Source organism: Pogonomyrmex barbatus, unplaced genomic scaffold, assembly GCF_055798465.1.
Source record: "Pogonomyrmex barbatus isolate J1 unplaced genomic scaffold, ASM5579846v1 scaffold2, whole genome shotgun sequence".
NCBI lineage: Eukaryota > Metazoa > Arthropoda > Insecta > Hymenoptera > Formicidae > Pogonomyrmex > Pogonomyrmex barbatus.
Window position 1 is genome coordinate 8,509,334 of NW_028297116.1, and position 27,468 is coordinate 8,536,801.

Here is a 27,468-nt window from a genome sequence, read left to right on the forward strand (position 1 = left end):
TATTGGCACACCAACGTATCTTCTCTCATCCCAAATTAATCTGTTTATCCGCGTTCTTAAACGAAACCAGTTTCTTCATTCACAACGAGATGAAATGGTCTCTTCATGATGATAAATGAAACGAAATGATTTGTTTGCGCGACGATAAACGAAAGTAACTCTTACGAATGAAAGCGTTCTACCGCATTTTTCTAAATTTGATCTCTTTCATTCTCGTTTAAATATACTTGTTTAAATTTACTTTGAGTTTTGTTTTTTTTTTTTTGTTTAAACAAATTAATGTTGAATTTATGATAAATTGAAGCGTCTATAGTATCTTGTACACATTAAAGCATGCCTTTTCTATAATCAAGTGCTGCCATCCAGAAGTACCGGAATGTCTTACTCATCGAATGAACTGTCTTACTCATCGGATAATGTATTAAATTTACATACATACATAAGTATAAAATAATCTCGTTTGCAATTACTTAACAAATACTCACCGAATAATAAAAAATATATTTACTAAAATGGATTCCAACATAGATCTGCTCTTTAGTTATATCAATATATTAAATATTAAAATCATTCTTATAAAGATTAAAAATTTATTATTTATAAAATCGAATAGATATTATGAAATATATACGCAAGTATAACAACAAAAAATATATAATATTTTATATGTACATCTTTATGTCCTACTCATTATTATTGTGTCTTACTCAAGTATTATTTATCAACAAAATTGCATGGATATGAAATTACAATACAGAAGTTTTTAATACTAATTCACAATAAATTCATGAATTTATAATCAACGTATTAATTACATTATATAAAAAATAATGTAATTAATAAAATTTTATATAATATAATTAACGTATTAATTATATTATATAAAAAAATGATGAAATAACAAGAAAGTAGAGTATCAAGAAATTTATATTATAATTATTTACTAACTTCTATCATATGTTATATATATGAATATATATAAATTTCCTTGTTATCTTCAAATCATACTTTGATCATTGCTTTCTTTTTTCATTATTATTATTCTTTATTGTTACTGCTATCGTATAGAAAAATCATTATGAAAAAAACGAAATAAAGAGATAAATAGTTAAGATTATTGTAAAACATTTCGCTAATTATTACTTAATTTTCGAAATGACTTTCGACGAGATTAACGAATTCGCAGTCCAAAAATACACGATTATCATGAAACAATGTAATTAACTTAAATGAAATCGCACGTGCGCACGCATCGTTTTCTTCTGTGTCTCCGATACAATTGCAAGGTTTCGTCCAAGTCGCAAAAGAACCCACAAAATGCTGAAAACAAAACGATACATAGTATTAAAATAAGTATATCCGGGAAGGTCGAGACACGTGCCAAAGAATTTAGTGCTAGGGAGAATTTAAGGGTCAAGGGCTCGAGGCGCGAGCTCGACGTTATATTTAAACCGCTTGTAAAAGCGACGAGATGTTGCGGACACATGTTGCAGTTGTTTACATTTTCTTTCTGCAGTTAATGAGTGCCGATTAATATTAGCACGCAATCGTCACGATCATCACGAGTTATTATGTTTCAGAGACAGAGTCTGGAAAATAATGCTTTTATATTTCCTGAAAAATTCTCGCTATTGTCGGAACACGCAATGTCGGAATAAGAGAAGATAATGCCCATTATGGCGTACAAATGTCCTGTGATTATTTTAAAATACATCGTCGAAGCAAGTAGAGAGAAAAAAAAAATCTATTCTTACTTTTCGCCGGGTAAGCTTCGGGTAAATTTTAATAATTTTTCGTTGTTCTCTATCATTATGTATTAGATATATAACAAAGTATATATTTCATAATATATCAATCTTCAAATGTGATATGCATTTCTTAATATAAATTAAATTATGTTAAACAATTTCGCAAAAGCATATATTTTGAAACAATTTATTTTGAAATACTTATTTGTTAGCAATATACAAATTAAAGAAAATTAGACATTCCAGATTTATTAAAAAATTTACATATTTAATAGCCATGTATAATTATGTTAAAATAGGGGAAAAAGCAGATTAAAAATATATATCAAAGTAATTATCACATCTCCCACAACTTTAACTCCACGACAGATGCACGATCTCGTACGTAATAGCCCTTAATTTACATCAGTGCAATCACGAGACATAAACGAGGAGCACCTCTCGCACACATCGACGTCCCACGTCGCCTCTCCTTCGACACCAGACCAGACACCATAAGATACAGCCTATTGGCCGTTCTGCTTCAGCAACTTCCGCGTCCTGAAGCCACGGAAGCCAGCCTGGATCCTTGTTGCCGCTGCCTGAACGGCCTGCTGCCTCTTCCGCACCAGGAAGCCACGAATTCCCGCCTGGATTTTCGTCGCCGATTTCTCCTCGAGCGCCTCCCGAGTGCTTTGTCTCTTCAGCAGATGTTCCTTTGGTTTCGAGTGCTCCTGCTGCCGCTGTTGGTCCTGCTGCTGATCCTGCTGATTCTGCTGCTGTTGCTGCTGACGACGACGCTGCGTAGATTCCTTCAGCTGCTTGCGCACGCGGTACCCGCGAAAGTTGGCCTGGATTTTCGTCGCCGCCGTGTTGGCCTTCATCGCGTCGGCCTCCTCCTTCGGAGTCTGCGACATGAACGAAGTTTCTGAGCCGGTCACGCTAAGCTCCGCGTCTCGGGGATTGAAATTCGTTCGGTCCAAGTCTTCCAAAAATTGTTTTCAAGAGGCTTCCGACTCCGCGGAGACTCGGCGTTTTCCCGGATTGCTTACAAAAGCCGTTTCTGGAGGTTCGCGTACCTTCAGCTTATTTACAAAAATCGACTCCAGAAACGAAAAGAATTTCAAGTTATTCCTGATTATTTGTAAAGATCGTTCTCGAGAGGAGAGATCTATTCGAGAGTTCTTCTGGCAATTTGTCGGAACTGTATTCTGGAAAACAACCAGAAGAGAGGTGAAGCTTCCCTAAATTATTTTTTTAGAAAGATTTATTTCAAGGAAACGAGGTAATGTTGTGAGCGGTATAATCCCTCGATTATTTATGATCCCGCCAACGAAAATGGAACGAACAACTACTCAGGATCCTTTCGATCATCTATAAATATCGATACTAGAGAAAAAAAGAGATCTTCTTTCTTTATAAAAATTCTTTGGAAAGAAACCTTCAGTTTGATTATTTCGCCCACGGGAGATCGCAGTGTCGATCGTGATCGATCAGAGAAGACGAAGCGAGTCGTAGGAAATATTTATAAAAACAAATTCCAATAGATTTCGGATCTCTTTACGGGGATTCATAAATGTCGATCCGAGAAAGCGGAACAGATCTGACTGTTCTTCCGATCGCGACCTTCTTATCTCTTCTTCGAGGAATCAATCTCGGTGAGAGGAAGCTCTATCTCACGATTGCTCGTTCTCGCACTTTTGCGCTCACTTCCGATCGCGATCTCCTTATCGCGCGTCCTCCTGGCCAGAAGCGAAATGGGAAACTGACGCGCAACGGATGCGACAAAGAGGTGCGCGCTTATCCGCCTCGTACGAAGGATGGATCTATCACGCATGCGTTCTGCAATGATAACCCGACTGCGAGAGTCGTGCGGTTCTCCGAAACCGTCGATCGCCTTCATGTCTTATTTCACGCATCCGAGGATAGTTAATTTCGTACAAAGTTGGCAGAGGGTGAGCACCGATCGTCCGATAGTCGCGGAAACGACCTTCGCATGTTTTTAAATAAAGCTAAAAATGCGAGACCGCGCCGGATTTTATTTGCCTTACAGGAAGACTGAAGAAAGAATGTAACTCGAGGACAATCGCAACTGAACCGCGCACCAAATGGTACACTAATTTTTTTATTCAAAATACATATTGCATTTATATGCATTTTCTTTTTTATTTTATATATTCCATTTTATATATATATATATATATATATATATATATATATTTCATTTTTGTAATGGAATAAAAAATTGCGAGATTTATTGAAAATTTCTCTTTACATTACGTGAAGAGAAATTAAATTTTACGCAGATAATTATCCAATTATTACGGCACGATTTTCATTTTTTATTTTTGTTTCCTAGCGTTCATTCAGAAATATAATGTAAACGACTTAATTTAGAAGACTGTATAATACACTCGTTTGAATACCGAATCGGACATTTATTCTTCCACTTGCGGCTTGATTGATCGCGTCGTGTCAGGGGAACGCTGTATTGGGGAGCTCGCAAAGTGTTCGTAATACATCGCCCGGGACAGCATTAATTTCAGTCTCGTGAGTGCGGTCGACATGTGCGTCACAGTAAATTCGTCGTCCTGAGGCCAATATACGCTGATTGATGATTGATGCTCGCGAGAGTGTCGACGAAAGGCCGGCGCGCGCGTGCGACCAAGAACATTCCAATTTGTTTGCGTCCGCCGTTTGATTTCGCTCGTGTATTCGCGCATAACTCTTTTCCAATGCTCATCATCACGAAAATATACTCGCTCGAACGATACGCATCGTCCAATCGACTGGCTCGAACATCGATAACAATCCCGCTCATAGATCTCGTTCTCCGTTCACCATTCATTCAAAGAACATTTTGCGAATTATACATTAATATTTGTTAGTAATTATTATTATCTTTTAAATTATTTTTAGATTATATTGCAATGATTATATTGATATTAAGTATACAAATTAAAATTACACGGTGATTTTGTACGTGTTTTAAGGTAGAAAAGTAGATGCAATGTTACCTCTTGTTACGCGAGAGGTTGCAATGTCATTTTAATCAATGTAAGTTTTTCCGATAGAAATAATATTTTAAAACTACAATTTTATAAAAGTATAAAATTCATTGTCGCTTGTAAATCGCTTATAAATTCCAATGCCGTATAGGCGATGAAGTGACACTTGCATCTACTATTAATAAACTAAAAGTGCTCTCTGAAAAGAAGTTGCTTTCGTCAATTACGGTTTTTCATTAAAGGCGATTTCGTGGTTATTTGAAGGCCATGCCATTTATTTTAAGGTACACAAAGAAACTTTAAAAATAAATAAGAAAGATGGAGACCAAGAGAATGTTATACGATCCAGATATCTTCCTAACAATTTTCTCGGAATGAGGCTATCTGTCCGCGTGGCCCGCAGCTGCACTCGTTCTCTCTGATTTCGCTTACCTTTCGGAGATACCGGACGTACGTGACAAAACTGCAGCAGCGGATCGCTCGCGACTATCGGCGAGCGTGATTGATTCTCGAAGCTGATGATCACCACAAAAAAAAGGGTGTGTGAGAGAGAGAGAGAGAGAGAGAGAGAGAGAGAGAGAGAGAGAGAGAGAGAGAGAACGGAGAAACGGACGACAAGTCACGGTGATGCCTACGCGCGATTTGCAGCGAGTGGCAGCGACGACGACGATACCGTCGTCGCGACGCCCGATGACGTCATTACGACATCGTGCTCTTACCTTGGATCCCCGCTCACTGGACGCTCGCAACGACCACGATGCTGATCGCCGTCCGTTTCTCTCTCTCTCTCTCTCTCTCTCTCTCTCTCTCTCTCTCTCTCTCTTTCTCTCTCTCATTCTAGATCGTGGCACTAAAAATATGTACCAAGGTCCGTATACGAGCTTGCATTCCGCGTGATCCAAATGCAAAACATTGTCGGTCCAATTTTAGAGCTTTTTGATTATTATATACGGATGCAATTAGCAACCAATCATATATAGAGGCTACTATAAAACTTAATGGTAATGAAATTTTCAGTTCTCACTTTCATGCTTTCACTTTCGTGCGACTTTTTCAATGTCGGGATCAAATGACAATACGGGGAATGTTAGAAAATACAAAAACAAGAAATTATTTCTATATGAATTCATATTCGAATTTTGCATTGCAATTAATTTACAGCAGTTAATTCATGAGCCATTAATCTATTTCATTGATTTAATTTAATAGATTTAAATCGTTAAACATTATTTTGTACCAAGTATTTTAAAGTAAAAACAAATTATCTTATATATGCAATTTATTTGCTATACTTTGCATATACAAAGATATACAATATATCATCAGACTAATATAAAAAGCAGGAAGAGATCGTTCGCTTGTATCGTGTAGCAAAGTTGTGATTCCAGAATTCATATTGCATTTCCTACATATATAAATTAATAATTAACAATAAGTTATGTACCATGATTTTATTCGTTTATATTTTAATGCTATTCCTGAAAGATATCCTTCTCGTATCATTTATCTATTTCTATATAACCGAATTGAAAATCAAGCATTTCCTACAAATCCTACAAGTTAGAAAATAATATAAAACGAAAAATACAATCTTAAAAATAATATAAAGTACAAGTGTCTCTATAAAAATATACTAAAATAATGTGCAATGAAATTATAATCATTATCTCACACACAAGCGACGATCCTAATCGAAGGAACTAATTAATCACATAGACCGCAACTTCTACTCTACGTCATCAGCCCATACATTTCCACGGATTTGTGATTCATATCTTATCGTTCTTCTCTTTTTCCACGTGTTCACCGCTGTCGCAGCAGATTTCATTAGATTTTTCATTTGTATCCTCATTAAGCAAATTGTTCTCTCCGATGTTGCCAAGATCGGACTTTTGTTCTTCGGCTTCTTGGTCTGTTTGTTTCACATCTTCCACTGCATCCGTGGTCCTCAGCGGCATCCCTAAATTATTCTTTGCGTCCTCGACGGCACATTCTTCGGACTGCATCGAGCTATTTGTATCCAGCGAGGTCTTCGGTACGGTTGACAGTTTCGTCGATTCCGATGGGAAATCGTCTAAGCTGGTCACCTCTTCGATCACGATGCCCTGAGAAATTCCTGGAAGAGCCAAAGGCTCTCTGAGGCTACCCTCACCGGAAATCGTCGAGGGATGAGCGTCGTCGGTATTTTTTGTGCTCTTCATCATATTGTTCATAGTTAAAGAATCCATATTGGAGCCCAGGTCCTCAACGCTGGTTATAAAGTTCAGGTATTGGTTCTCGTCATTTCTCGGATAGCCCAGCATCAGGATGTCCACGGTCGGTTCCACAGATTTTGCTCCTTCAGTATTCGCATTAAAATCAGAATGAGAATTCTGGCGGACTGTGAAATGGCGGGACGCATCCGCTAGCAGATGCATCATGATTGGAATGGTGGGATCAATAAAAGTGTTGTTTTTATGAAAGCTCGCCCCATGTTCGTCATTGCGACTGTGAAAAGCAGAAAAAGATATTTGTAATTTTAATTCAAGATGCTAGGCAACAAATAGTTAAATACATTGTTAATCTCTTTAACGAATGATTACTTACGTAGATTCGTTCTGATCGACATTAGACTTTGCAATATCAGGTTGATCAACGTCTTTCACATCCTTTTCAATTTCTTCACTGGAACATTCGTTCGGTGTGATTGAATTAGTTTTATTGGTTGTTGTCAGATCGAAAAGAGGCAGCGGTACAGAATCGTGAAACTCCCCGGTATGTTGAAGTCGACCCGTTGCGAAGGCATTTTCCAATGAGAGTGTCGTGTTCTTCAGAGCTTCTTCTCGTCGAAGACGTCTGGCTTCTCTCAGATTTGAAGTATCCTGAGGCACGACCAGACGATCGCTCTAAAGGTTGTGATAATCCATGAAGTTTAATTATATTATATTCCACTCATGTTTAAAAAAGAAAAATGTATTAATTATTTAAAGGAATTAAAGAAAAATATCAACTATTAAAGAAGTATATATAATAAAGAAGTATAAAATAATTAACAAGTGTAAACAAATTTTATTTTAGGATATGAAATTTTTAAGGAAATCTGAGAGAAAACGATGTTTATAAAATCGTTGGAGACGTCAATCCTGATTTGAGAAACAATTATTTTAAGGGACCAAAACTCGGGTCTATCTGCCAAGCCGGTTACTGCCAAATGCCAAACCGCCTGTTGCAATCCCGAAAACGCTGACGTTTAGCAGTGACCCGTCGTTTCCTCTTTTACGTAATAAACTTCCGGCGGGCGTGGCGTGCGAAATATTGCATCCAGCTGTTCGACTCCGCAAAACAGAGAAAAACCGATGGACTCGATTCCAAGATCAATTTCAACACATTGAATGGCCGTGAATAAAGTTTATTATTTAGAATACGATAATGATATTCATTTAAAAATATTTTATTTTGTTAGACTTTATATATTGTACAATTTTATTAATTTTTATGTAACAATTTTTTATTTTAATTTTTTATAGACGACAATAACGTTTAATTATTTTTATCAAATATAATATTATAAATCAATATTATTAAATTAAATTATCCTTGATAATGTTAATTTGTAATTATTTTTTTAAGGAATCAATATTAATTTATTAAAATTAAATTTAATAAATATTCTAATAAATATGAAATTAAATTTAATATTTATTATAATAATTATATACTTACCGTAGTTATTTTTTGCGTCGAAGAAGTGTCATCCAAAACGAGTTTTGAGTTCAAAGTTTGGCGCATGCGGCGACGCGCTAAAAATCCTCGAATACCTTCCAAAAATAATCGTTGTTATTGTCATGCACTTATTATCATTCTTTATATTATATCATGAGTGTGTTGAAATAATATTGCCTCACTTTCTAATCTCGGAGTTAATGGCATTGCAATGCTATTTATCCATGAACTTAAATGAACTTTCCTGCTTCTTTCTGGTTTTATTATATTATTTAAGCGTAAATAAAAGATAAGAAAGTCAATGGTCAGTTATCTACACTGCCAACGCGGCATAATTAAAGAATCAATTTGTGATGTAATTTTATCGAAATACGTTTTACTTACAAGCCTGGATTTTTACAACTGCCGAATAGAAATCGTCTTTCTCCCGAATAAGCGATTCATCCGCGATGATTTCTGGTGCATCAGCAGCAACCTCCATCTTCTCATCTGCACTTGTATCAGAACCGAAAGCTTCGATCACTGTTTCTACGGTCGATGATTTCGTTCCTACGGTCCAATTTTTAAAAGAAGGATGATCTTCCGTTGATTGTTCCGATATTGCGTTTGTAATTGGCCCATGGACACTTTCTATTTTCATTGAGAGATCTTCAATTTTCTCTTTCTCCTCATTTTTCATATCTTTTTCTGTTTGATCGTCAGTGATGGATTCGTTATGTGTATTTGATCTAATCTCTTCGTGTCCATCATCATTTTTCATGGAGTCTTTTTCCTTCATCAAGTCTTTTTCTGATTCTGTTACTTCTAAAGGCAGTGTTCTCGTCTCTACAATTTCTTCCTTCACCCTTATATTTCCTCGATCATCTTTCTCTTGAATTTTTAATTTTTCTTCTTGAACGTCTAATTTTTCTTGCTTGCATTCTTCGTGTATTTCTAATTTTTCTTGCTCGCGTTTCTCTTGACTTGGAGATTTCTCTTCTTGTTCATTTTCTATCCATTTTTGATTCACTTCTTCGATTTTATGTTCACTGCTTTGGCTCTCATTAGCATTCTCGAAACTTATTTGTTTATCGTCAAATTTTTCCTGAATATTGATGTCATTTGCATTAAGCTCTCTTTTTACTGTAATTCTTTCATCAATTATCTCAACTTTACTATTTTCATCTAACAATTCATCTTGTTCAAATTGTGCTAGAGGTGCGACCTGTAAACTCTTTGTGAATTCTTCCTTTGGCATTTCTGATTGTATTTCTTCAGTTTCTCTATCTATTGTCATATCTTTATTCTTGTTATTATCCTGCCCGATATCTGAATCATCATCTGATAATTTGCTAATCATTTCAGTCCTTGTAACTTCATCTATTTCAGATAAAAAGTTTTCATGTTTTTTCTCTTCTTGTTCAGCTGAAGTTGAATGAATAGATGCCGAAAATGGCTGATTAGACTTGCCATCTATACCTAAATTACTTCTCTCAGATACTTCACTATCTTTAGATTCCTTCTGCAAATCTGATTCTTCAGCGCGAAGTTTCATATCCTTATCCAATAAGCTTATCAATTCTTTCGCGATCTCTTCCTCGCTGCCTAATTCTTCTCCCTCTGTTTTCTCCAGATCAGCTTGTACAATATTTTCTGATAAAGCTTTCAAATCAATATTGTCCCCCTGAGATTTTGCTTCATCTTCCAAATTAATTTCCGTAGACAACGGATCCTTTTCTAGCAATTTATATTCCGCATGTTCCGCTTGATATAATTGGTCAGCCTCGGGAACTTCTGACTGCAGATCTCTTTCTGTCAATTTTTCAGCGACAACTTCTTCTTCGTGATCGGCTAAGATCAATTGATTCATCAATCTCTCATCCGAAGTCAACGGTTCGATCAAGGACGTTGTGGCATCGCTTTCCCTAAGACTGCTGTTGTCCTCCTTCTCCGTTTCATTTGCCGTCATCTTGAAAGACGACACCGTATTATCCTGGAGCGAATCCAGATTTAACTCCGGTACTACTGGTCTACTCAAACTCGGACTCTCGATCGATTCGTTGCTGGCGGTACTCTCTTTTAAGTCGCTCGACGTAGTTGTATGAGTCTCCTGCGTACTTCCGCTCTCTTCCGATGAATTCTCCAGCGTGTTTCTCAAATCTACTACGACATCTGTTTTTCCTTCGTCTGTCACATCAGAACTGACAATTAAATCCTTATTATTGGGCATAGATTCATTCTCAAGAATGCGAGAAGAAGAAATTTCCTCAGAAATTTCCTTAGATTCAACCGCCTTTATATTAGTTTCTTCACTCTCTTCCACGATATCTTCCAGTGTTGCATGTGTCTTCATTTCTTCCTCTGCTTCTTTATTATCTTTCTTCTCTTGATAATCTTCTACTTTTGTTTTCTCATTGTCTTCTTTTTCTTCTTCCTCTTCACCTTCTTCCTTGATTCCGTCCAAGTTCTGATGGATTATATCCTGATTTAGTTTTAGTTCTTTTACATTACGCATAAAATCGGTATCAATGGATAGACCGGTGGCATCCGGTCGAATATATTCTCCGAAAGCTTCCATGCCACATTCATGCTGATTCTCTTCTTGTCTTTCATCATTGGAGGTTTCCTTAGCCATGTCGAAGCGTGTGATTGATTCATCTCTTCGATTCTTTGTTGTATCAAATAAATTCTCTTCCTCTAAAATAACAGGAGAAGGACACGGTCTGTCTGGGATAATCACGGTCGTCACGGAATCAGGAATTTCGCAGGGAGAACCTTCACTGAGAATATAAGAGAACGGAACTTCTAAAGAGAGCGGTGTCGTCACTGGTAATTTGTCAATATCGCGTTTTTTTCGCGCCTTCATCTTAGCATTTTCTTTCGGAAGATTTGTTATTGAGATTTCGCTATTGAGCATTGTAACATTCCCGGAGCTTGTGCTTTCTCCATTTGCCGCATCTTCTGCTTTATTCTTTGATTCTTTGTTCGTTGCACCATCTGTTTCAACCGTTTCAGTGACCTGAGAAACTTTGTCATGTGATCTTGAATTTATAGATTGTAGATTTTCGACTTGAACTTCAACTGCTAATTCTTCTATACCGTTTGGCAATTTTCCGTTCGTCGATTTTTCAATTTTGTCAGTCGATCTCTCGTCTTCCGATTTTATTACGTTTTCTATTGCTTTTGTCATCGTCTCTGTTTGATCACTTGCTGTTTTTACTTCGTTCTTTAATATTTCTCTCTCTACTTGTTCTGTTTTATTTGTTAATTTTTTTTCTATATTTAAATTTTCTGTTTTATTTTCCTCTATATCTTTTATCTCTTCTACATCATTCGATTTTCTTTTCTCTTCGTTGTTCTTTTCTTCATCGTCTTTATTTATCGATATTTTTCCCGCGCCTGTTGACTTTTCTGTCTCATTCATAGTCTCTTCCGCCTCATTAGTCCGCTCTCCCGCTTCATTTATCTTCCCGTCAGTCATCGACTTTTCCACTTGGCTCGTCATTTCGCCAGTGTCACACGTCACGACTTGTTGGCAAGCCAATGCTTTCTCAATATTTCGTTCCGCCATCTCGATCTCGATCAACTTATCTTTTAACCTATCGACCGTGTTTTCTCGTGCAAGATCCGCGTTTCCATTTTGAAGTTTGCCTTCATCCTCATCGGGCTCCAACGAGTCTGGCCTTAGCGGTACATCCAGCATTTCCGGTGTGACGTTTAAGCTATCTCTGAAGACTTCCAATCTTCTTCCTTCCTCCAATTGTTCCAATTCCTCAAATTCCTCGAGACTTCTGCGTTTCTTATCAAGTTTTACAGAGATATCTTCCCGAAAAACTTTATCTTCATCTTTTCCATGTTCTTCGATTAATCTCACGTCTGACGTCAAATATTGTTCATCGTTAGGATTCTGTTCTATGTCTGCGATCACATCTTCGTGACCGTTTTCAGGAAGGACTGCTATATCTTCTATATCACTCGTAATGTCATGCATCGTAGAGGCTTCTTCCGCATCTCTCGAAATGTCCTCCTGCTGTTTCTTGGCGGAATGATTGCCGTTGGTGGCCACCGTTGACAGAATTGGCAAGGACAACTCGTCTTTCTTCTTCGTCGACTTGGGAGCTTCCGGTGAAATAGGTGGCAGCGTAAGGTTGTCTGAACCATTTTTAACAGCACTCCTAGTACTTCTGGAGGACGGCGGTCTCACGACCGGCAGGGAAACGATGTTCACGTGATCAGAGATCTCCAATTCCGATGATTCACTTCCGGCAGAATCGCTCTTACGACCACCACCCAATTCGGACGTCGACTTCGAGATACCTTCCAGAATGTTCTGTGTAGCAGTCAGTCTAGCCTCCAAAGTATCGCGTGCTGCAACGGATTCGTGCTCCAATTTATCGCTATGCTTCGAATTGTCGTCGACTTGATCGACGACCCCGAAGTCACCGCTTTCACGTCTCCTCGATCTTTTACCTGATCCCACGCTGCGCCTCCTTGATTTTTTCTTCTCTCTTTCTACGCATTCCGGAATAGTTTCCTCTCTTTTGAGAGTGCCTTCCATCTCTTCTTTCTTCTCTTTCCGCTCCAGTCTGTTTTCACCCTTTTCCCTTTCGCTTTCCTCTTCCTCGCCGCGTCTTCTTTCGTCTCGAACGTGTCGACGAAGCGATTCCTCGTTCCAAGCGAGATCGATTGACCTCGAACGCTTCCCTCGAGGTTTCCCGATCTCCTCCAGCTTCTTTTTGATGATCGGCGCCGCACGATCGATCACCTCCTGCACCTGCTCCACGTACGTAGGTGATCGCAGCACTTCCAAACTTGCGGTGCTCGCAAATTTACGTAATACGTACGCTCTGATGCGATCCATGCTGAGAGCTCTCGACGATACTTTCCTCTCGGAGGAATGTTCGGAGAACTGCGCTTCCTGTCTTCTTTTTTTATTTCCGGTTTGAGCAATTGTCTCGCGGCTCGTACTGTCATTTTTAATGCTCGCTCTTGTATGTCTAACAATTAAAAGAAGAAAAATCAGACAAACATCTTATTATATAAAATTGATCAAAGTTTATCAAAATTGTATCATAAGTAGCAAGATAATTATAAAAAAAATTATCATAATAATAATTTTATTGTATCTATTTATATAATATTTATTATACCTATTCTCAAATCCATTGACCGCGATTTCACGCTCCGTCTCGGTCTCGGATTCGGTCTCAATTCGGCGCACCTTCTTCAGGGATCTTCGTGCAGAAGTTCTACTCGAACTTGTCGTCGTCGTCGTCGTCGCCGTCGTCGTCGTCGTCGTCGTCGTCGTCGTAGTACGTTCGATCTTCTCTTCAGAACCTTTATCTGTCTTAGAAACTCTCGTCCTGGATCGTCTATCACCTCGAATTCCTTTCTCTATACTGTCGGTTGCTTTCGATTTTTCACCGCTCAATTTATTCTTCCTGAGTTCTTGCTTGATATCCTTGGTCTGGATATTTTTACCGGGACCATGAAGACCGGTCATCTGCGAGATGATTCTCGTCGCGCGAGCGTCCGACGTCGTCTCATTGTCTTTCGATTTCTTCAAAGTTTTTTTCGTGGTCGCGAGATTTCTCGAGGATGTCTGCTTTGCTTTCCGACTTTCTCTGTCGGTAGAGACGTCTTCTGGGCTTTCCTCGACGTCAGCGGATAATCGTCCGCGTTTTTCGAGAATTTCGATTTCCCTCTCCAGGGACCAACCACCATTCGAAAGTTTTCTGATATGTTTGGTCTCTTTGGTGGGCCACAAATTAAAATCGTAACTGAATTCATGACTGAACGCTCGATCATTATATTCCTCCGCATGATACTCCTCTCGCAGCTTCAGGAGCTTCTCAAAGTGACGGGCTGCAAAAACGTATATGTCCTCTGGACGATGACGCAGGACTTCCCTCGTGAGACCTTCGACCACCGCCGCAAGACCATGGGGTACCTGCGGCGCGATGAGGTATCCTGTGCCAGGATGCAGACCGGAACGATCGATTGGCCGAGTCGGACTTAGCATCGTGCCACTTTGTTATGTTTCATAATACTTGCGATATTCTTTCTATACTAGTACTTTAACTTCGCAGCATTCCTTTATTTCGACGTGTCAGGTAGATACATCACGGAAAATAGTTTCTTCTTTTTCAAAAAACTTTTCCAATGTGATACTTGCATTCGCTTTCTAGATATTTAAGAGAGAAAAATTAAAATTATTTTAAAGCCTGCGTATTAAAATGCAATAACTCTTGATTTTTTAACAGTCGACGAAATATTTGCCTCTGAAATTTTCTTTAATTCTAAAATCTTAATTTTCTAAGATAGATTTTCTTTCTATGTGCAAGAAAGTTAGAAAGAATATACATTGCAATTTTTAGAATGTGTGAAAAAATATTAATTGTTTAGTGCATCTGTGCTGTGTTCGTTAAATTTTAAATCTTTATTTCTCTGAAAAATATAGCTTCAATAGTTTATTGGCTGCAACTTTTTAACGAAACATTTTTAAACATATATTTTTTCTTTTACTTGGAATTGCATTTTCTATTTTTGATCACATCTAGTGCTTTGTGATTTGGTTATATTCTGTATAACAAAATGCATTCGCTTGCTTTCGTACCAAAGACATATTTCATATATCTTCAACAAACACAATAATTGTAAGAAAATTATTATAATTAATCATAATGTATATTTTTTGCAGAAATGGTTACAGTACGCGTGTATGCATATCAAAGTGCATTCCAAGGTGCATTCCTCTGGATGATGGTGCTCATATAATTTCGTATACCTGCCAAAGTGCAAGAACATAAATTGGAGCAATGTCGTGAACGCGGATATCGCTACTTTTTCCGCGTTCTAGAAATTGAATGTACCTGCTGCAGAAGAGAAGGAAATCAGAAAGGTTGCTACCACCGATCGTGTGCACCCCCGTGGCACAACTGAATCACCAGCCTCGTCGGCGCGATGGTCGATGTTTGTCCATTGATTAGTTTGTTCTGACGCACGGCCACGTGACTCTACTGCAGAATTATACACGGTTTAGAATATGGAGCCGAGTCAAAGAGAATAGAATAATAATGCGCGGCCATTAGTCTCCTATTTTTCGTGACAGTCTCGCGAAACAATATAATTCAATTGCAATCGGTCACCCGTTACATAGTTGGAAGTATTGAATGTTTAATAATACAATCGTGGCAGTGCTCATGCAAGTTTCATGCGATGGAAATTATTATGGATTTCTGAATTATAAAACCTACAAAAATATTCAACGTAGAAAACAGATTATGTCGAAAACAGATATAAAATTTATAATTTTTTTTAAAGAAATATTAATTTTGTACATAAACAGATTTAAATTTCTACGAGAAGTAAAATAAATAAATCAGCGTCAATAATTCAAAAATACAAGTATTATACAAATATTTTGCGTTTAGGATAAATATACGTGTTATGTATAATTGTGATATGTTTAACAGTTTAATACAATTAATTTATTTTCAAATAGCTGTACAAAAAAATAGAATTTATTCTATTCTTGAATAAAAAAGATCATGTTTGTTGTGTCATTTCTTGAAATTGATTCTTGTCAAGGGCATATTGTATTAAAAATTCCAATTCTAGAGGATGGAGCTTTTCAGCTGGTATAACAAGGCAGTGTAATGGCGGTCCTAGATCCACATGTGTCATATCTTGTAGAGAACAAGCGATAATATGCTGATCCTCGCAGCTCACTCGCGCTAAGCCCACTGCTAAACTTTGTTGCGTAAATGCTATCAGACGCAAAAATCCAAAAATAAATTAATATTAATATATTATAATTAATATATTATTATTATTAAAATATTATTAAAAATTATTAAATTATAACAATTTATATAATTACTATTTTTTATATTTTTTATTATATAATTGTATAAATGTCATGCAATTATTATATTTTCTTGATAAAATTATTTGTTGTCACCAACCGAGATCTTTGTGGCCATTCTGAATCTTATTATCAAGTATCGCTATCAGTTGACTAGCAGCCTCGTTAACGTTCATAAATCTTGGAGGCATATATTCCTTTTTCTTCTTTGTGATGCTTTCTAAAGTAGGTTCTTTAACTTTGATGTCTAAAAGACAAAGTGTATGTAATCCTCTCTGTCTATTGGAAGCTATCTTCTCATAAAAGCTGTCCGGCTGCCAAGTGTCAGTCCAGTATGGAATTGAAACAATCTCCCCATATGAATATAGTTGCAAACCACAACAACCGATTGCAGTTAATATTGACGAATTATGTATTACTTTTACCTGAAAGGCACATATTCTTTAATAATCTTCATAATAAATAAATAAATATATATATATATATATATATGTGTGTGTGTGTGTGTGTGTGTATGTGTGTATGCACATGTATTTTTTAAAAATATAACTTTGTTGTTGTTAAGAAATGATTCTAATAGACATTGCTAATGCTTCCCACCTGTATATTTTTTTCCTTTGCACGCAGAACTAGATCTGTATGCGTGGTAGCTCCGAAAGGATCTCCTACGACTAGAAAGGCGACGTCTTCGTCCTCTTTTTTTGGCAATATCTCATCCGCGCCACTCTCTACAAGCTCCCGGTCAGCTGCGATCAAGGAACATCCATAGAACTCTTCCTAAAAAATGACATCTGATATATTGTTAAATTAAAAATGCGCGAAATACATATTATGCTAGGCGAAAATGAGAATTAAATTGTATGTTATTTTCGACGTTTTGAATGTAATACAAACCAAGATTTCTTGTTGTACCGTCAAAACAGAGGTATAAGATTCCAGATACACGCGATCACATTTCCTAATAATTTCAAGCCCTTTGACAGTGATGTCCTTGGCATCACCCAGTCCTAATCCTATCACATAAAACATGATTTCTGCTCGGAGCTGACGTCCACGTTCGTTATCCTAACCCTGCAAAACATGCATCTTTTAGGTTCTGTATCATGTTGCGCCGAAGATTCGTCTGACCAATGTAAATTCTGAAATTTCAGTATTGCCAATGTGAACTAACTATAAAATCCCTATCAGTATCGTTGTGTTCGGAGCATTCTGTGTTCGAAATATCGAATTCCTTTCATGCAAAGAAAAAATTGGATTAAAAAATTGGACTTTAAAATATATATCTTTATATAAAACAAAATTTGATATATCTTCTATCATCCGAACTCAAATTAAAATTAACTTAATCGATGATTAATTTAATCTACATAATCATTTGCTACAAATTTCTAATTGTATATATTTTTTATCCTGCGCATAATAAAGGAACAGGATTAGGAATTAGAAACAATAAAGAAAGAATAAATATTAAATTTTAGAAATAAAATTAATTAATAGAGATTAAACAATGCAAAATGGGCATAAATAAATATGAGATATATATCTGCTTAATTTAAAAAATATATATATATATATAAAGTTAATAATTTATTTTTGTTTCTAATTCCTATTTCTATCCCTCCATTACATTATGTGCAGAATCTAATCTAATTTTTCTTGCTATAAAACAACAATAAATATTGCATATTTATCAAATTTATTAGTCTACAAGTATTACTTAATGTGTTAATAATGATAATTATCTCTCAGTATTTTATCATTATTAGCTGATTTGTTATCAGTGGAACTTATCAACTGACGAATCGGGGAAATACCGTCAAGGGACTTTTAAATCTTTCCGAAGTGATACCGCGCTAACCATGCTGAATATAGCATTCCGTATTCCGTCACAGATGGGCTAATTCTGCTAGATTCTACCGGCTCGGAAATTCCGAGAAAGAAGTGTGCGAAATTGTGCGAAAATAAACTTCTCGCGGACGGAGGATGCTGTTGCACCGAATGTCGTCGTTGTTCCGCGGAGGAACTATTGTTAAGAAGACAAAAGTGATATCAAAGCCGTTTCTCCGAACGACGATAACCACGCCGTCCGGGGCGATTCTACCCGAACCGAAGAGAACGCCATTCAGTTTTCTGGGTGTCGTCACCAGCGTGATATTCGGTCTGCTGGTCGGCGCCACAATCAGCAAGAACATTGCCAACTTCCTGGAGGAGAACGATCTCTTCGTTCCCTCCGACGACGACGATGACGATGACGACGATTAGCGTTCAGCTAATTTTAATTTTGTCCTGTTGTGATTGTTGAAATTACTCTACCGGCTAGACGTGCTCCTAATGTTAATTGAGGGTAATTTTTTAAGTTCTTGAATTGATAGGTCTATTCTTTTCAGTTGAACTTGTTGCACAGTTCATCTTTTCTCTTTTTCTCGCCAACGTAACTGTGCAAGAAGTTTAGCTGAAATGAATCTAGAAAAAGGCTTAATTTATAGTGTGATTATATGTGCAGGATCGATTGATATTGGTCACGTTCAGGAAATACAATGATTGTACAACAGTTGAATAACTCGTCAACATAATTGATTCAAAAATGTAACAGTAAAGACCAATAATTATTGATTCACTGATCGTTTTGTTCCATTGAATGTATCCATTATTATTTGCTGTTTCAACTTTTAAATTTATATATACATACATAGAAAAAGTATATCAGTTTGTCAAAAGTGACATGAATCGAAAGAGTTAATTTTTTAGGAAATCAATTGAGAAAAGTTTGTACAAAATTTTGAATTCATTTTGCGCTAAAAATGATTTTTTAGTTGCATAATTCAAAAAATATCATTTATCTGTACAATAGAGATTAAAACAATTCAATTTCTAAGTTGATATTATTATCAAATAATAGGGAAATATATAATTATGTTCTTGCAGATAAAGAAAGGGTCACTTTTAAAACTGATTTTTGCAGATATCTCAAAATCACTGTCACTTTTTTTGTGAACCAATGATAGATATATATATATATATATATTTATTTAATATAACGAAAATAATATGTTTGTATGAATTGAAAAGACAAACGGTAACTGTGTGAAACAAACTGTTAATTACACTTGTATAATACATTGATTAATAGTCAATTCTAATGAGACTGTTGACACTTATAATCTCGCATTTTGATTGACTATGACTTTTGATTTTTCGATCAATTTTTGCTTGTTGTTTAGAATATTGTCTTGTTACAGATTCAAGTTTAACGCTGTGGTGATGCGAAACCAGTAATTACACAAATTCGCATAACAGAGGAAGACAAGTCTCTTCGCTTTACACAATTTAGGTACCTTATTTATGATACGCTTCAATACCTGAGATTATGTAAATTATCATAGAAATATTTATTTATACAATTGTTGAAAGTTAAGTAGAAGTTTTACAAAATCTATGTATTTATAAATCTATATATATATATATGTGTGTGTATATATTATATCTATAAATAAATTGTGTTAAATACAGTGTAAGTAATACAAAAACGCTCATTATGGCATCTGTACAATCGGGCGGTGTTATAATCAGATGTGTACATGTGATTATGATTATACGTATCTTTTTTTCAGTCTTCAATTAATATTCACAAATTTTCAAATGCAATTACCAATAGTCTGCTCGAAATTGACACGACGGTATTTGCTAGAAGCACAGCGTGAATCTAAAACTCGTGAAAAAAATCCTATTTTAATCCTTTTAAGACTGTACAAACAGTTGACCTATAACTTCTTACAGAGGAATTGATATTTCTCTATAAAAAAGAAAAGAAAAATGCTTCCTTTTTTTTAATATTACGATTCGACGATAAACATCTGTATCACAATTCATCGAACAATTTTTAAAAATGTGTACTATCACATTATCTGAGAAACGTAAACTTGCGAAAAATAAAAAGATACACAGTCTACCTGTACGAAAGTTCATAAATATGGAAATACATGTGCATAAATAAATAAATAAGTCTCGTTGGATACACACAGAATATGAATTATAACAATTAAGAATAGACGAGTCTCTTTTCACAGTAAAATAGGAGAGAATCGCATCACAGAGAACCTTGCTGGACTCATAGATGGAAATACGAGAGAATAACTCTTTACACTTGCATCCATCTGAGTTAAAAAAAATAAGACTGAGTCAAAGTGCCCGTGCTAATAAATAGAAATCTGAATTAAATTACGTAGTAATTAAGAAAGCAGTCCGTGAGGAATTATTCGGTAAGTCCAAAAGCAAAGAAGCAAACGCGAAAATGTAAACTTTACTAATTAGATTCGTTGTTATTTTGTGAACGATTATTGCATTTCCTAATCCAAATCGATCGTTCGCGCATTCGAAAATATTGCGATGGATTGACTTCCGTTTGATCGATATGCGAAGCGCGAGTAAGCAACGAAGAGAGACAGAATCGCGACACATTACATAAAAATGTTTTGTCGCTTGTGTATCACACTCCGCCTGTGTGTGTAAAACTATTTCCGAACAGTAAGCGTAATGAACTGATTCGATTTTACTGCGGCGGTCTTTTGTGCGCACCCCAACCATGAAAGCATTTCGTGAATCTTCTGGACTCCTTACCTTTGGCAGTTAAAAATAACTTACGGGGTTTCTCGGGTTGCTTCACACGCAAGTGTTGAATATATACCTGAAAAAAAAAAAAAATTATTAATTTTTCGACATTCTATATCGTCCCGACCGCTCAGAATTAATTCGCTTTGTAAAATACTTGAACAATAACGTTTTCTCAAGAATCATAACAGTTAAATTTATGCAACTCACCTGAGCTGACTTGTAGGCTAATTTGATCTCAACTTCCGAACAGCGAGTACCTAACCAGAGAAATACTTGTTCTCCATTATCAAGAATCATTATATCATCATCTGCCAAATCATCCTGCAAAAAAAAAACATTATCCATTTGTCATAAAAAAATCTGAAAAATTGCGATACATCAAAAATTTACTATTAATAGGAATATCTTTTTTATATTGAAGATTTACTTGACAAAAATCGGTACACTTTTCGCTGATTGTAAAGTATCCTTTCTCATTGGAACATCTAAATAGTCTTGTATAATTCATATATTCTGCATCAGTGTCGTACGGTTTCTTTCCTCCAAGCGCCACCCAGAAAAAATTGTCTGGTTCCTCGCCTTCATTTAATACTTGCAGACTTATCCATGGCTGTATCGAATTATTTATATTTATTGTCATCAATGAAATACAAAAATACAGATTTTTTTTCATATATAAGGAAGACTATTTCTTAGAAGAAAAACATAATCGTTTTGAATATTTCGTTTAGCATTTATATTTACAATTAATAATTTGAAGAAAATCGAGTTTTATGCTTCTTGAGATCTGAATACGAAAGATTTATAACTCACATTGTTGAACATTTCTTCTGCTACTTCTGCGATTAGACGAGCGTCCTCAGGATCAGCTTTCGACCCGATCCACGCATATACAATGCCGGTTCCTTCATCAGAATTATTGAATGGCACATTTAAAAGATAACTATAAATAAAAAAAGTAAACGAGATGTATTATACTTGTAATATAATTGTATACATTTGACATAATATGTCTTACCAAAAAGCAGAATTTAGTAATGTCGAATCCGTTGGTATTTGAATAAGTCGAGTACATAAGGCACTGCCATTACTTCGTAAATGATAGAATTCCACTTTATTATTATCCGCAGTCTTCGGTTGTTTACGTTTGCCTTGATGAATGATGAATTTTCGCTTGAAGTAGCTCATGAATTTTAAATTTTCTTGTTGCTGATGTGTCCTTACAACCTCCAAGTTTTCACCGAATAGCGATTTGAATTTCTTTTGCAGACTGAAACAGGATAGATATGATTCACCTGACATCGAAATGTTATGGATAAATATATCTACAATCTTTACCTAAATGTAAATGTCAGCCATCCCATGTTTCCTGCATCTCTGCCCTGCCAAAAGTATACCGTACACTGGTAATCGTCTTCGTATTGCTCCTCACCATCTTCATTCTCCGTTATATCAAGCGGCTAGTTTAATCAAAAGCATAATGACAATTTATCGTGAATTGATAGATTCATATCGATAGAAACATATCGATGATTTTACATACCATCCAATATCGGCATAAGAAAACATAACAATCCGCGCTGTAAAAATGGCCCATTTCTTCTTCCGGTAAACGTACGAATTTTTTTCCCTCCAACACTAAAGCTTCCATTCCCTCCAAATCATCATTCCACTCCGTCATAAGCTGATGCGCTTCAGCAGCCGACATCAACGGTTGCCGCGGCATGAATAAAGCAGCCAAATCCGCCTAAAAGGCAGAGAAAGATAAGTATATATTTTAAATAAAAACAATATAATAGAGCAAAAATGCAATAACATACCTTTGTTTCTTGTTGCTTAGCCCATTTAGTTAAATCCGCTCCAGTTTTAGCAACTGATTCAGCTGTTCTAGTGAAGTCCACAGCTATTACTTCGTCCCATCCAGTAAATTTAGATTTGAAAATCTACATAATGTATAAAGCAAGTATCTTATGGTGAGTGATAAATTTGTCAAATCAAAAATTTATGAATTCAATTAAAGGAGTACATACCTGTGATTCAGTTCCTTCTTGTAATCTCGTTACCATCGCGTATTCTGGCCTTTCTATCATGTTAAATAATTCCTGAGATAATTTCACCGCAGCGGCACGTACTAATCTCGTCGATTTTTTACCAAACCTATAGTCATACATGTAATTAACTTAATGAAATTAATTAAGTAGAGTAATTTAAGTATTCTTCATACTTACCAAACATATACATCTAAATAACAGTCCAATATATATACATTGCGATTGTTTAGCAAGGTATTCGTTAACTTTCCATGAGGAACTTCGACTTGTGGTAATTCCAAATAACCCATTCCAAGTTGTACTTGATATAATCGGGGTACAAGAGGCACAAAATTTGGATCCACGTGTTCCTATCATGAAAATCGACGAAATAATTGTAATGAGATTAGACAAATAATTATATATATTAAAAGTAAAATGAGAGAATTGAGTTTTAAACTTAAATATAGAATTATATTTGTATTATTATTATAATATCGCTAAATAAGAAGACAAACTTACAATAATTTGCAGATTTTTCTGCTCATGTTCTTCCACGCCTAAATGTAGGAAAAAGTCTTCCGACTCGGTATTCATGACTTCAGTTATAATTTCGGCTTTATTCTTCCGTTCGTTCTTATTAATTTTCTCTGCCATCAGTCGCGCCTTTGACTTTAATGTGCTCTTCGCTTTTTTCCCATACCACATGAATATCTTATTCCCCGTATCGAGAACAAATACATAACCAGGATCCAGAGATTCGACACAGACTGGGACTGGTTCCAAGTGTATAGAAGCTCCCGCCGCGTGTACTCTGTATAAACGAGTAATCGCTGGCTGGAAAAGCAAAAAAATCGTGTAACTTAAATTCCTTCAAAATTATAGTATAAGTAAGTATATATGGTAATTATAGTTATTATAGTAAGTATATATAATAAGTATATGTAGTAAGTATATATAGTATAAGTAAGAAGTTACTCACTGTATCTTCCACTGTGTAAAAACCAGAGGATGTACGACCGCCTTCAATATACGTAATGCCTGAATCGAATAGCATCAAAAACTCATCTGATTCGTCCCCTTGTTCTTCTCTGATTGTCCGACATTGTGCACCCAAGTAATTTCTTAGATTTACAGCGTGGATTGCCGCACATGCTCTTTTATCTAACTACAAAAATAAATTATAATTAATTATAATAATAAATTATAATTAATTGTACGCGATAATCAATGTGAAATTATTTTACGATATTTAAGCTTAGTTTTTTTCTATTGGTTCTCTGGTTTGAAAGTATACGTACTGTTGCTTTTTCTCCGATCCAGAAATAAATCGCCCAAGTCAATGATCCACCTTCGTCTATCCCAGTTTTCAAGATAATGTAACAATCGCCCTCATAAAACTTGCCGTGTGCCACCTCCTCGATTTCGTTCGGCAAAAAATTCTCTATCTCCCAGACTGATAGACCAGGTATCTGACCTGCATCTTCATCGAAAAACTCGGAATAATCCAAGGGTGGCTTTTCTAAAGCCTCGTCCCATCGCTTGGGTCTAAAAAGTTAAAGTCAATCGTTAATTAATCGCAAGAGAAATGTAAGACATTGAAAACCAAATGCAATATATAATGCAATTAAAACTTGTACATTTTACTCACTTTAGAGATTCCGCTTTCGATTCTTCGCATTCCTTATCCTTGTTCTTTTCTTTCGCTATATCCTTCATGCCCTGAAAGTAATCATAAGTTATATATAATAATAATTATAAGTTTTCTCATATATAGATGTTGTATTCTTTAGTAGCATACCTTAAGAATTTTGGCCTGATCTTGATCAGCTTCTTCCTGATCTCTCCTTCTTCTCAACCTCATTTTACGTGCGATTGGATCTTTACTGTCTATTAATCGAAAACACATTTGTGTAGAGATATCAGATTTTAGATATCAGATTTTTTTATTTTACTTTATCATATAATTACAATACATACTAGCAGCTTGGACTGGAACTGGTACATTAGCACCAGCAAGACGTAACTGATGTTGCAACGAAAAGTCGATATTATAAAATTCAATGCCCGAGCCCCTTTGTACTTCTGTTGGTTTTGGTGGCATTACCAAATTCGGATTATCTCGTAAATCTAACTGTTCTAGATCGGTGAGAAGATGGATAGCATCCGGCACAGTAATCAATCGGTTGGACGTTAATATTAATTGCTTTAATGCGCCACATCTAAAAAAAAAATATATATATATATATATGTTTTTTTTGCATTATCTTTTAGAAAAAAGATTTTCTATATTCTTCATATACTAAGATAAGAAAAAAAGCAATAGTTTCCTACCTGCATAATCCTTCCGGTATCATTTCTAAGTGATTATTAGCGGCAGAGAAAACTTGCAAAGATGATAACTTTCCTATTCCAGAAGGTATGCCCTCAAAATCTAATTCGTTATCATTTAAATACAATCTTCTTAACGTAAAAATTTTGCACAAAGAAGCCGGTATTGCACTTAATTTATTTCGCGATACATTTAGAATTTCTAGTCTTGTCCATAGTTCTAAAAAAATACATATTTTTATTAGCGTGCCAAGAATTACAGATAAAATAATTAAAAGTTCATATATTTACCAATCGCTGTTGATAACTCCGTTATTTGATTGTCACTCAGATTTAAACGACGCAAATTCGATAGAGAATACAGCGCGTCAGGCACTCGAGGTAAATTGTTCTGTGACAAATCGAGCTCCTGTAGGTTAGTTAACGTTTCTAGACTAGAAGGTATATTATTCAAAGTTCGTTGTGTGTCCCGCATTTGTAACGTTGTTAAATTCATTAATGATGGCAATTGTCTGAAACAATTTGAGAATAAAGAATTTTTTTAAAGAAAAAAGAAAAGACTTTCTAAAAACTGACATAAAATATTTCCTACCTTAATTGAAAATGACCTAAGGGATTGTGATTCAAATTTAAAGTCTGCAGATTAGCCAAACGTCGAGTCTGTGGTGGCACTGTTTCTAATTTGTTGTGACTAAGATCCAAGAATAATAAGTCTGTCAAGTGAATGAACAATGTATTTGGTATAGTTTCGATACTGAAACAATAAAAAAAAAAAAAACATCAGAGATCTTTTTATAATTTCTCCACAGTAATCATAAACGATGTATTTAATTGATACCCGATTGATACCTACTGATTATGGCTTAAATTAAGATTGAGCAAGGAACGTGCTCTTTCTAGGCCTTCAGGTACCTCCTTCAAATTGTTGTGACTTAAATCTAAAGTTGTCAATTCCTCTAAATGAAACAATTCCGCCGGGATACCACTAGATTTGATATTATTATGCCTTATATTCAGTGTCCTGAGACATCCTAATTCTGTTAGTTCTCCATATAAACGTTCCAACTTATTTTTAACAAGTGAAAGATGTTCCTGATGAATAATTAAATCTATTAATATACAATTCTCTAATCATTTATAAATAAAGCAGTAATTCTATTCTCATAAAAATCTATATCTATAAGTCATATGATTATCTTACCAATTTCAACAATTTGCCCATCTCCTCTGGGATCTCTGTCAGATTTGTTTTGTCCAATTTCAGCCATTGTATCCCTGTCATAAGACGCATGGATTCAGGAAATTTGCCATCCTAGAAATACCAGAGGTAATCTTTACTAAATCTTATCAAACATCTAGACATTGACAGATCAAAAGTGTCACGTCATTCAGTTATCTTATTTCATATCGGAGCAAAGGTACGTTAAGCTTAACGAAAGCATTACTATTTTAAAGATTAATGAAATTACAAATAAATTACAAATAAATATAATCGACACATAAATCGTGAATCGCTATTGAGGACACGACGTCGCAATTAATCGCGAGGTTAACCTCCGTGAAAATTCCCGGCGGTACTCACGCCAAAGTCATTGCTGCTGAAGTCCACGCCTCGCACAAACGGCAGCACCCCGGTGTTCGCCATCGCGTTTACCGACGACGACGACGACGACGATGTGCCGTCCGGAACACGAGAAGTACGTCCCGGAAGCAGGCCCCGTTAAGTGTCGGTGTCGCAGCGGACACGGCGCGCCGCGTCCATTCGTCGCCGATCACCAGACAGTATATTCACCGCGCGATCTTATCGCGCCATGCGGCGCCGTGATATCGCGACTGGATTCGGCTTCGCTTCGGTGTCGACTTCAACTGTCGCAGCGCCTCGGTCGTCGAGCGTGCTCGAACGCCGGCTCGGCGCGCATCACGACTGGAACGACGACCACGGCAATGACGACGACGGCCGGGTGATGCCGCGGTACGGACATTAGGGATCGTTCGGATAGATTTACATAGATATATAATGCGTATATGCATAAAAAATGAACCAATCACGCATCTAACGTGAAAAACGTATCACGATATAACCAATAAATTCACTCCGCGGAAGAATGCGGTTATAGCGCAGATTCATACGTGCAGGTCATGTCGTAGGTTGCCAGCCAATAAAATTCAGCGCGACAGAAACGTATGTACGTGCTTTGTAAACGTAAGTGTGT

The 27,468-nt window shown here is 36.1% G+C and overlaps 5 protein-coding genes and 1 long non-coding RNA gene across 14 annotated transcripts; 2 read left to right on the forward strand and 4 right to left on the reverse strand.

Moving 5' to 3' along the window:
* Positions 1–247: 247 nt before the first annotated feature.
* LOC105427618 (uncharacterized) lies at positions 248–5,386 on the reverse strand. 7 transcript variants are annotated; one of them, XM_011639445.2, is made up of 3 exons: positions 5,168–5,386; positions 2,187–2,635; positions 248–1,320 (listed from the first exon to the last, which is right to left on the reverse strand). In XM_011639445.2, exon 2 carries the CDS (start codon positions 2,609–2,611, stop codon positions 2,255–2,257), a length of 357 nt encoding a protein of 118 aa, XP_011637747.1. In that variant the 5' UTR covers positions 2,612–2,635; positions 5,168–5,386; the 3' UTR covers positions 248–1,320; positions 2,187–2,254. The 7 variants fall into 7 exon arrangements, with proteins under 7 accessions (XP_011637747.1, XP_011637748.1, XP_088931938.1 ...); XM_011639446.3 differs by lacking the exon at positions 5,168–5,386 and adding an exon at positions 3,438–3,798; XM_089075812.1 differs by lacking the exon at positions 5,168–5,386 and adding an exon at positions 3,426–3,798.
* On the forward strand, positions 5,148–15,981 carry LOC148936622 (uncharacterized). The gene is made up of 3 exons (XR_016138975.1): positions 5,148–5,274; positions 5,604–5,736; positions 15,117–15,981. It is a non-coding gene; the product is annotated as an uncharacterized LOC148936622 (long non-coding RNA).
* LOC105427619 (uncharacterized) lies at positions 5,997–15,429 on the reverse strand. The gene is made up of 6 exons (XM_011639447.2): positions 15,289–15,429; positions 13,567–14,600; positions 8,822–13,413; positions 8,438–8,532; positions 7,322–7,620; positions 5,997–7,222 (listed from the first exon to the last, which is right to left on the reverse strand). The coding sequence occupies exons 2-6, from the start codon at positions 14,436–14,438 to the stop codon at positions 6,505–6,507; spliced, it is 6,576 nt and encodes a 2,191-aa protein (XP_011637749.2). The 5' UTR covers positions 14,439–14,600; positions 15,289–15,429; the 3' UTR covers positions 5,997–6,504.
* Dph5 (diphthine methyl ester synthase) lies at positions 15,884–17,427 on the reverse strand. Of its 2 annotated transcripts, none has more exons than XM_089075807.1 (4): positions 17,178–17,427; positions 16,884–17,060; positions 16,384–16,597; positions 15,884–16,185 (listed from the first exon to the last, which is right to left on the reverse strand). In XM_089075807.1, the coding sequence occupies exons 1-4, from the start codon at positions 17,310–17,312 to the stop codon at positions 15,965–15,967; spliced, it is 747 nt and encodes a 248-aa protein (XP_088931933.1). In that variant the 5' UTR covers positions 17,313–17,427; the 3' UTR covers positions 15,884–15,964. The 2 variants fall into 2 exon arrangements, with proteins under 2 accessions (XP_088931933.1, XP_088931932.1); XM_089075806.1 differs by having other exon boundaries at positions 16,384–16,708; positions 17,178–17,425.
* Positions 17,428–18,135: 708 nt separating this feature from the next.
* EMRE (Essential MCU regulator) lies at positions 18,136–19,810 on the forward strand. Its single transcript, XM_011639436.3, has 2 exons — positions 18,136–18,627; positions 19,523–19,810. Exon 1 carries the CDS (start codon positions 18,267–18,269, stop codon positions 18,543–18,545), a length of 279 nt encoding a protein of 92 aa, XP_011637738.2. The 5' UTR covers positions 18,136–18,266; the 3' UTR covers positions 18,546–18,627; positions 19,523–19,810.
* Positions 19,361–27,386, reverse strand: fliI (FLII actin remodeling protein). Of its 2 annotated transcripts, XM_011639437.3 has the most exons (22): positions 26,838–27,385; positions 26,457–26,567; positions 26,109–26,347; positions 25,848–26,009; positions 25,547–25,767; positions 25,259–25,475; positions 24,905–25,146; positions 24,726–24,814; positions 24,576–24,646; positions 24,226–24,472; positions 23,907–24,092; positions 23,447–23,761; positions 23,123–23,295; positions 22,925–23,051; positions 22,715–22,837; positions 22,438–22,641; positions 22,233–22,354; positions 21,913–22,164; positions 21,708–21,837; positions 21,322–21,504; positions 21,102–21,215; positions 19,361–20,967 (listed from the first exon to the last, which is right to left on the reverse strand). In XM_011639437.3, exons 1-22 carry the CDS (start codon positions 26,898–26,900, stop codon positions 20,833–20,835), a joined length of 3,726 nt encoding a protein of 1,241 aa, XP_011637739.2. In that variant the 5' UTR covers positions 26,901–27,385; the 3' UTR covers positions 19,361–20,832. The 2 variants fall into 2 exon arrangements, with proteins under 2 accessions (XP_011637739.2, XP_011637740.2); XM_011639438.3 differs by lacking the exon at positions 19,361–20,967 and having other exon boundaries at positions 21,339–21,504; positions 26,838–27,386.
* Between the last annotated feature and the right edge of the window lie 82 nt (positions 27,387–27,468).

Bases quoted from the DNA above. Each gene is read 5' to 3' on its own strand.
- LOC105427618 (XM_089075810.1), bottom strand. From the start codon at position 2,644: ATGTCGCAGACTCCGAAGGAGGAGGCCGACGCGATGAAGGCCAACACG.
- LOC105427619 (XM_011639447.2), bottom strand. From the start codon at position 14,438: ATGCTAAGTCCGACTCGGCCAATCGATCGTTCCGGTCTGCATCCTGGC. The intron at 13,414-13,566 runs GTATAATAAATA...TTTAATTGTTAG, and splicing joins GTCAATGGATTTGAGAATAG to ACATACAAGAGCGAGCATTA. The intron at 7,621-8,437 runs GTAAGTATATAA...CACAACCTTTAG, and splicing joins CGACGCAAAAAATAACTACG to AGCGATCGTCTGGTCGTGCC.
- Dph5 (XM_089075806.1), bottom strand. From the start codon at position 17,312: ATGTTTTATGTGATAGGATTAGGACTGGGTGATGCCAAGGACATCACT. The intron at 17,061-17,177 runs GTTTGTATTACA...GTCATTTTTTAG, and splicing joins CGGTACAACAAGAAATCTTG to GAAGAGTTCTATGGATGTTC. The intron at 16,186-16,383 runs GTTGGTGACAAC...TGCGTCTGATAG, and splicing joins GAATGGCCACAAAGATCTCG to CATTTACGCAACAAAGTTTA.
- EMRE (XM_011639436.3), top strand. From the start codon at position 18,267: ATGCTGTTGCACCGAATGTCGTCGTTGTTCCGCGGAGGAACTATTGTT.
- fliI (XM_011639437.3), bottom strand. From the start codon at position 26,900: ATGGCGAACACCGGGGTGCTGCCGTTTGTGCGAGGCGTGGACTTCAGC. The intron at 22,355-22,437 runs GTATGTAAAATC...TGATTAAACTAG, and splicing joins TCTTATGCCGATATTGGATG to CCGCTTGATATAACGGAGAA. The intron at 20,968-21,101 runs GTGAGTTGCATA...TTTTTTTTTCAG, and splicing joins TAGCCTACAAGTCAGCTCAG to GTATATATTCAACACTTGCG.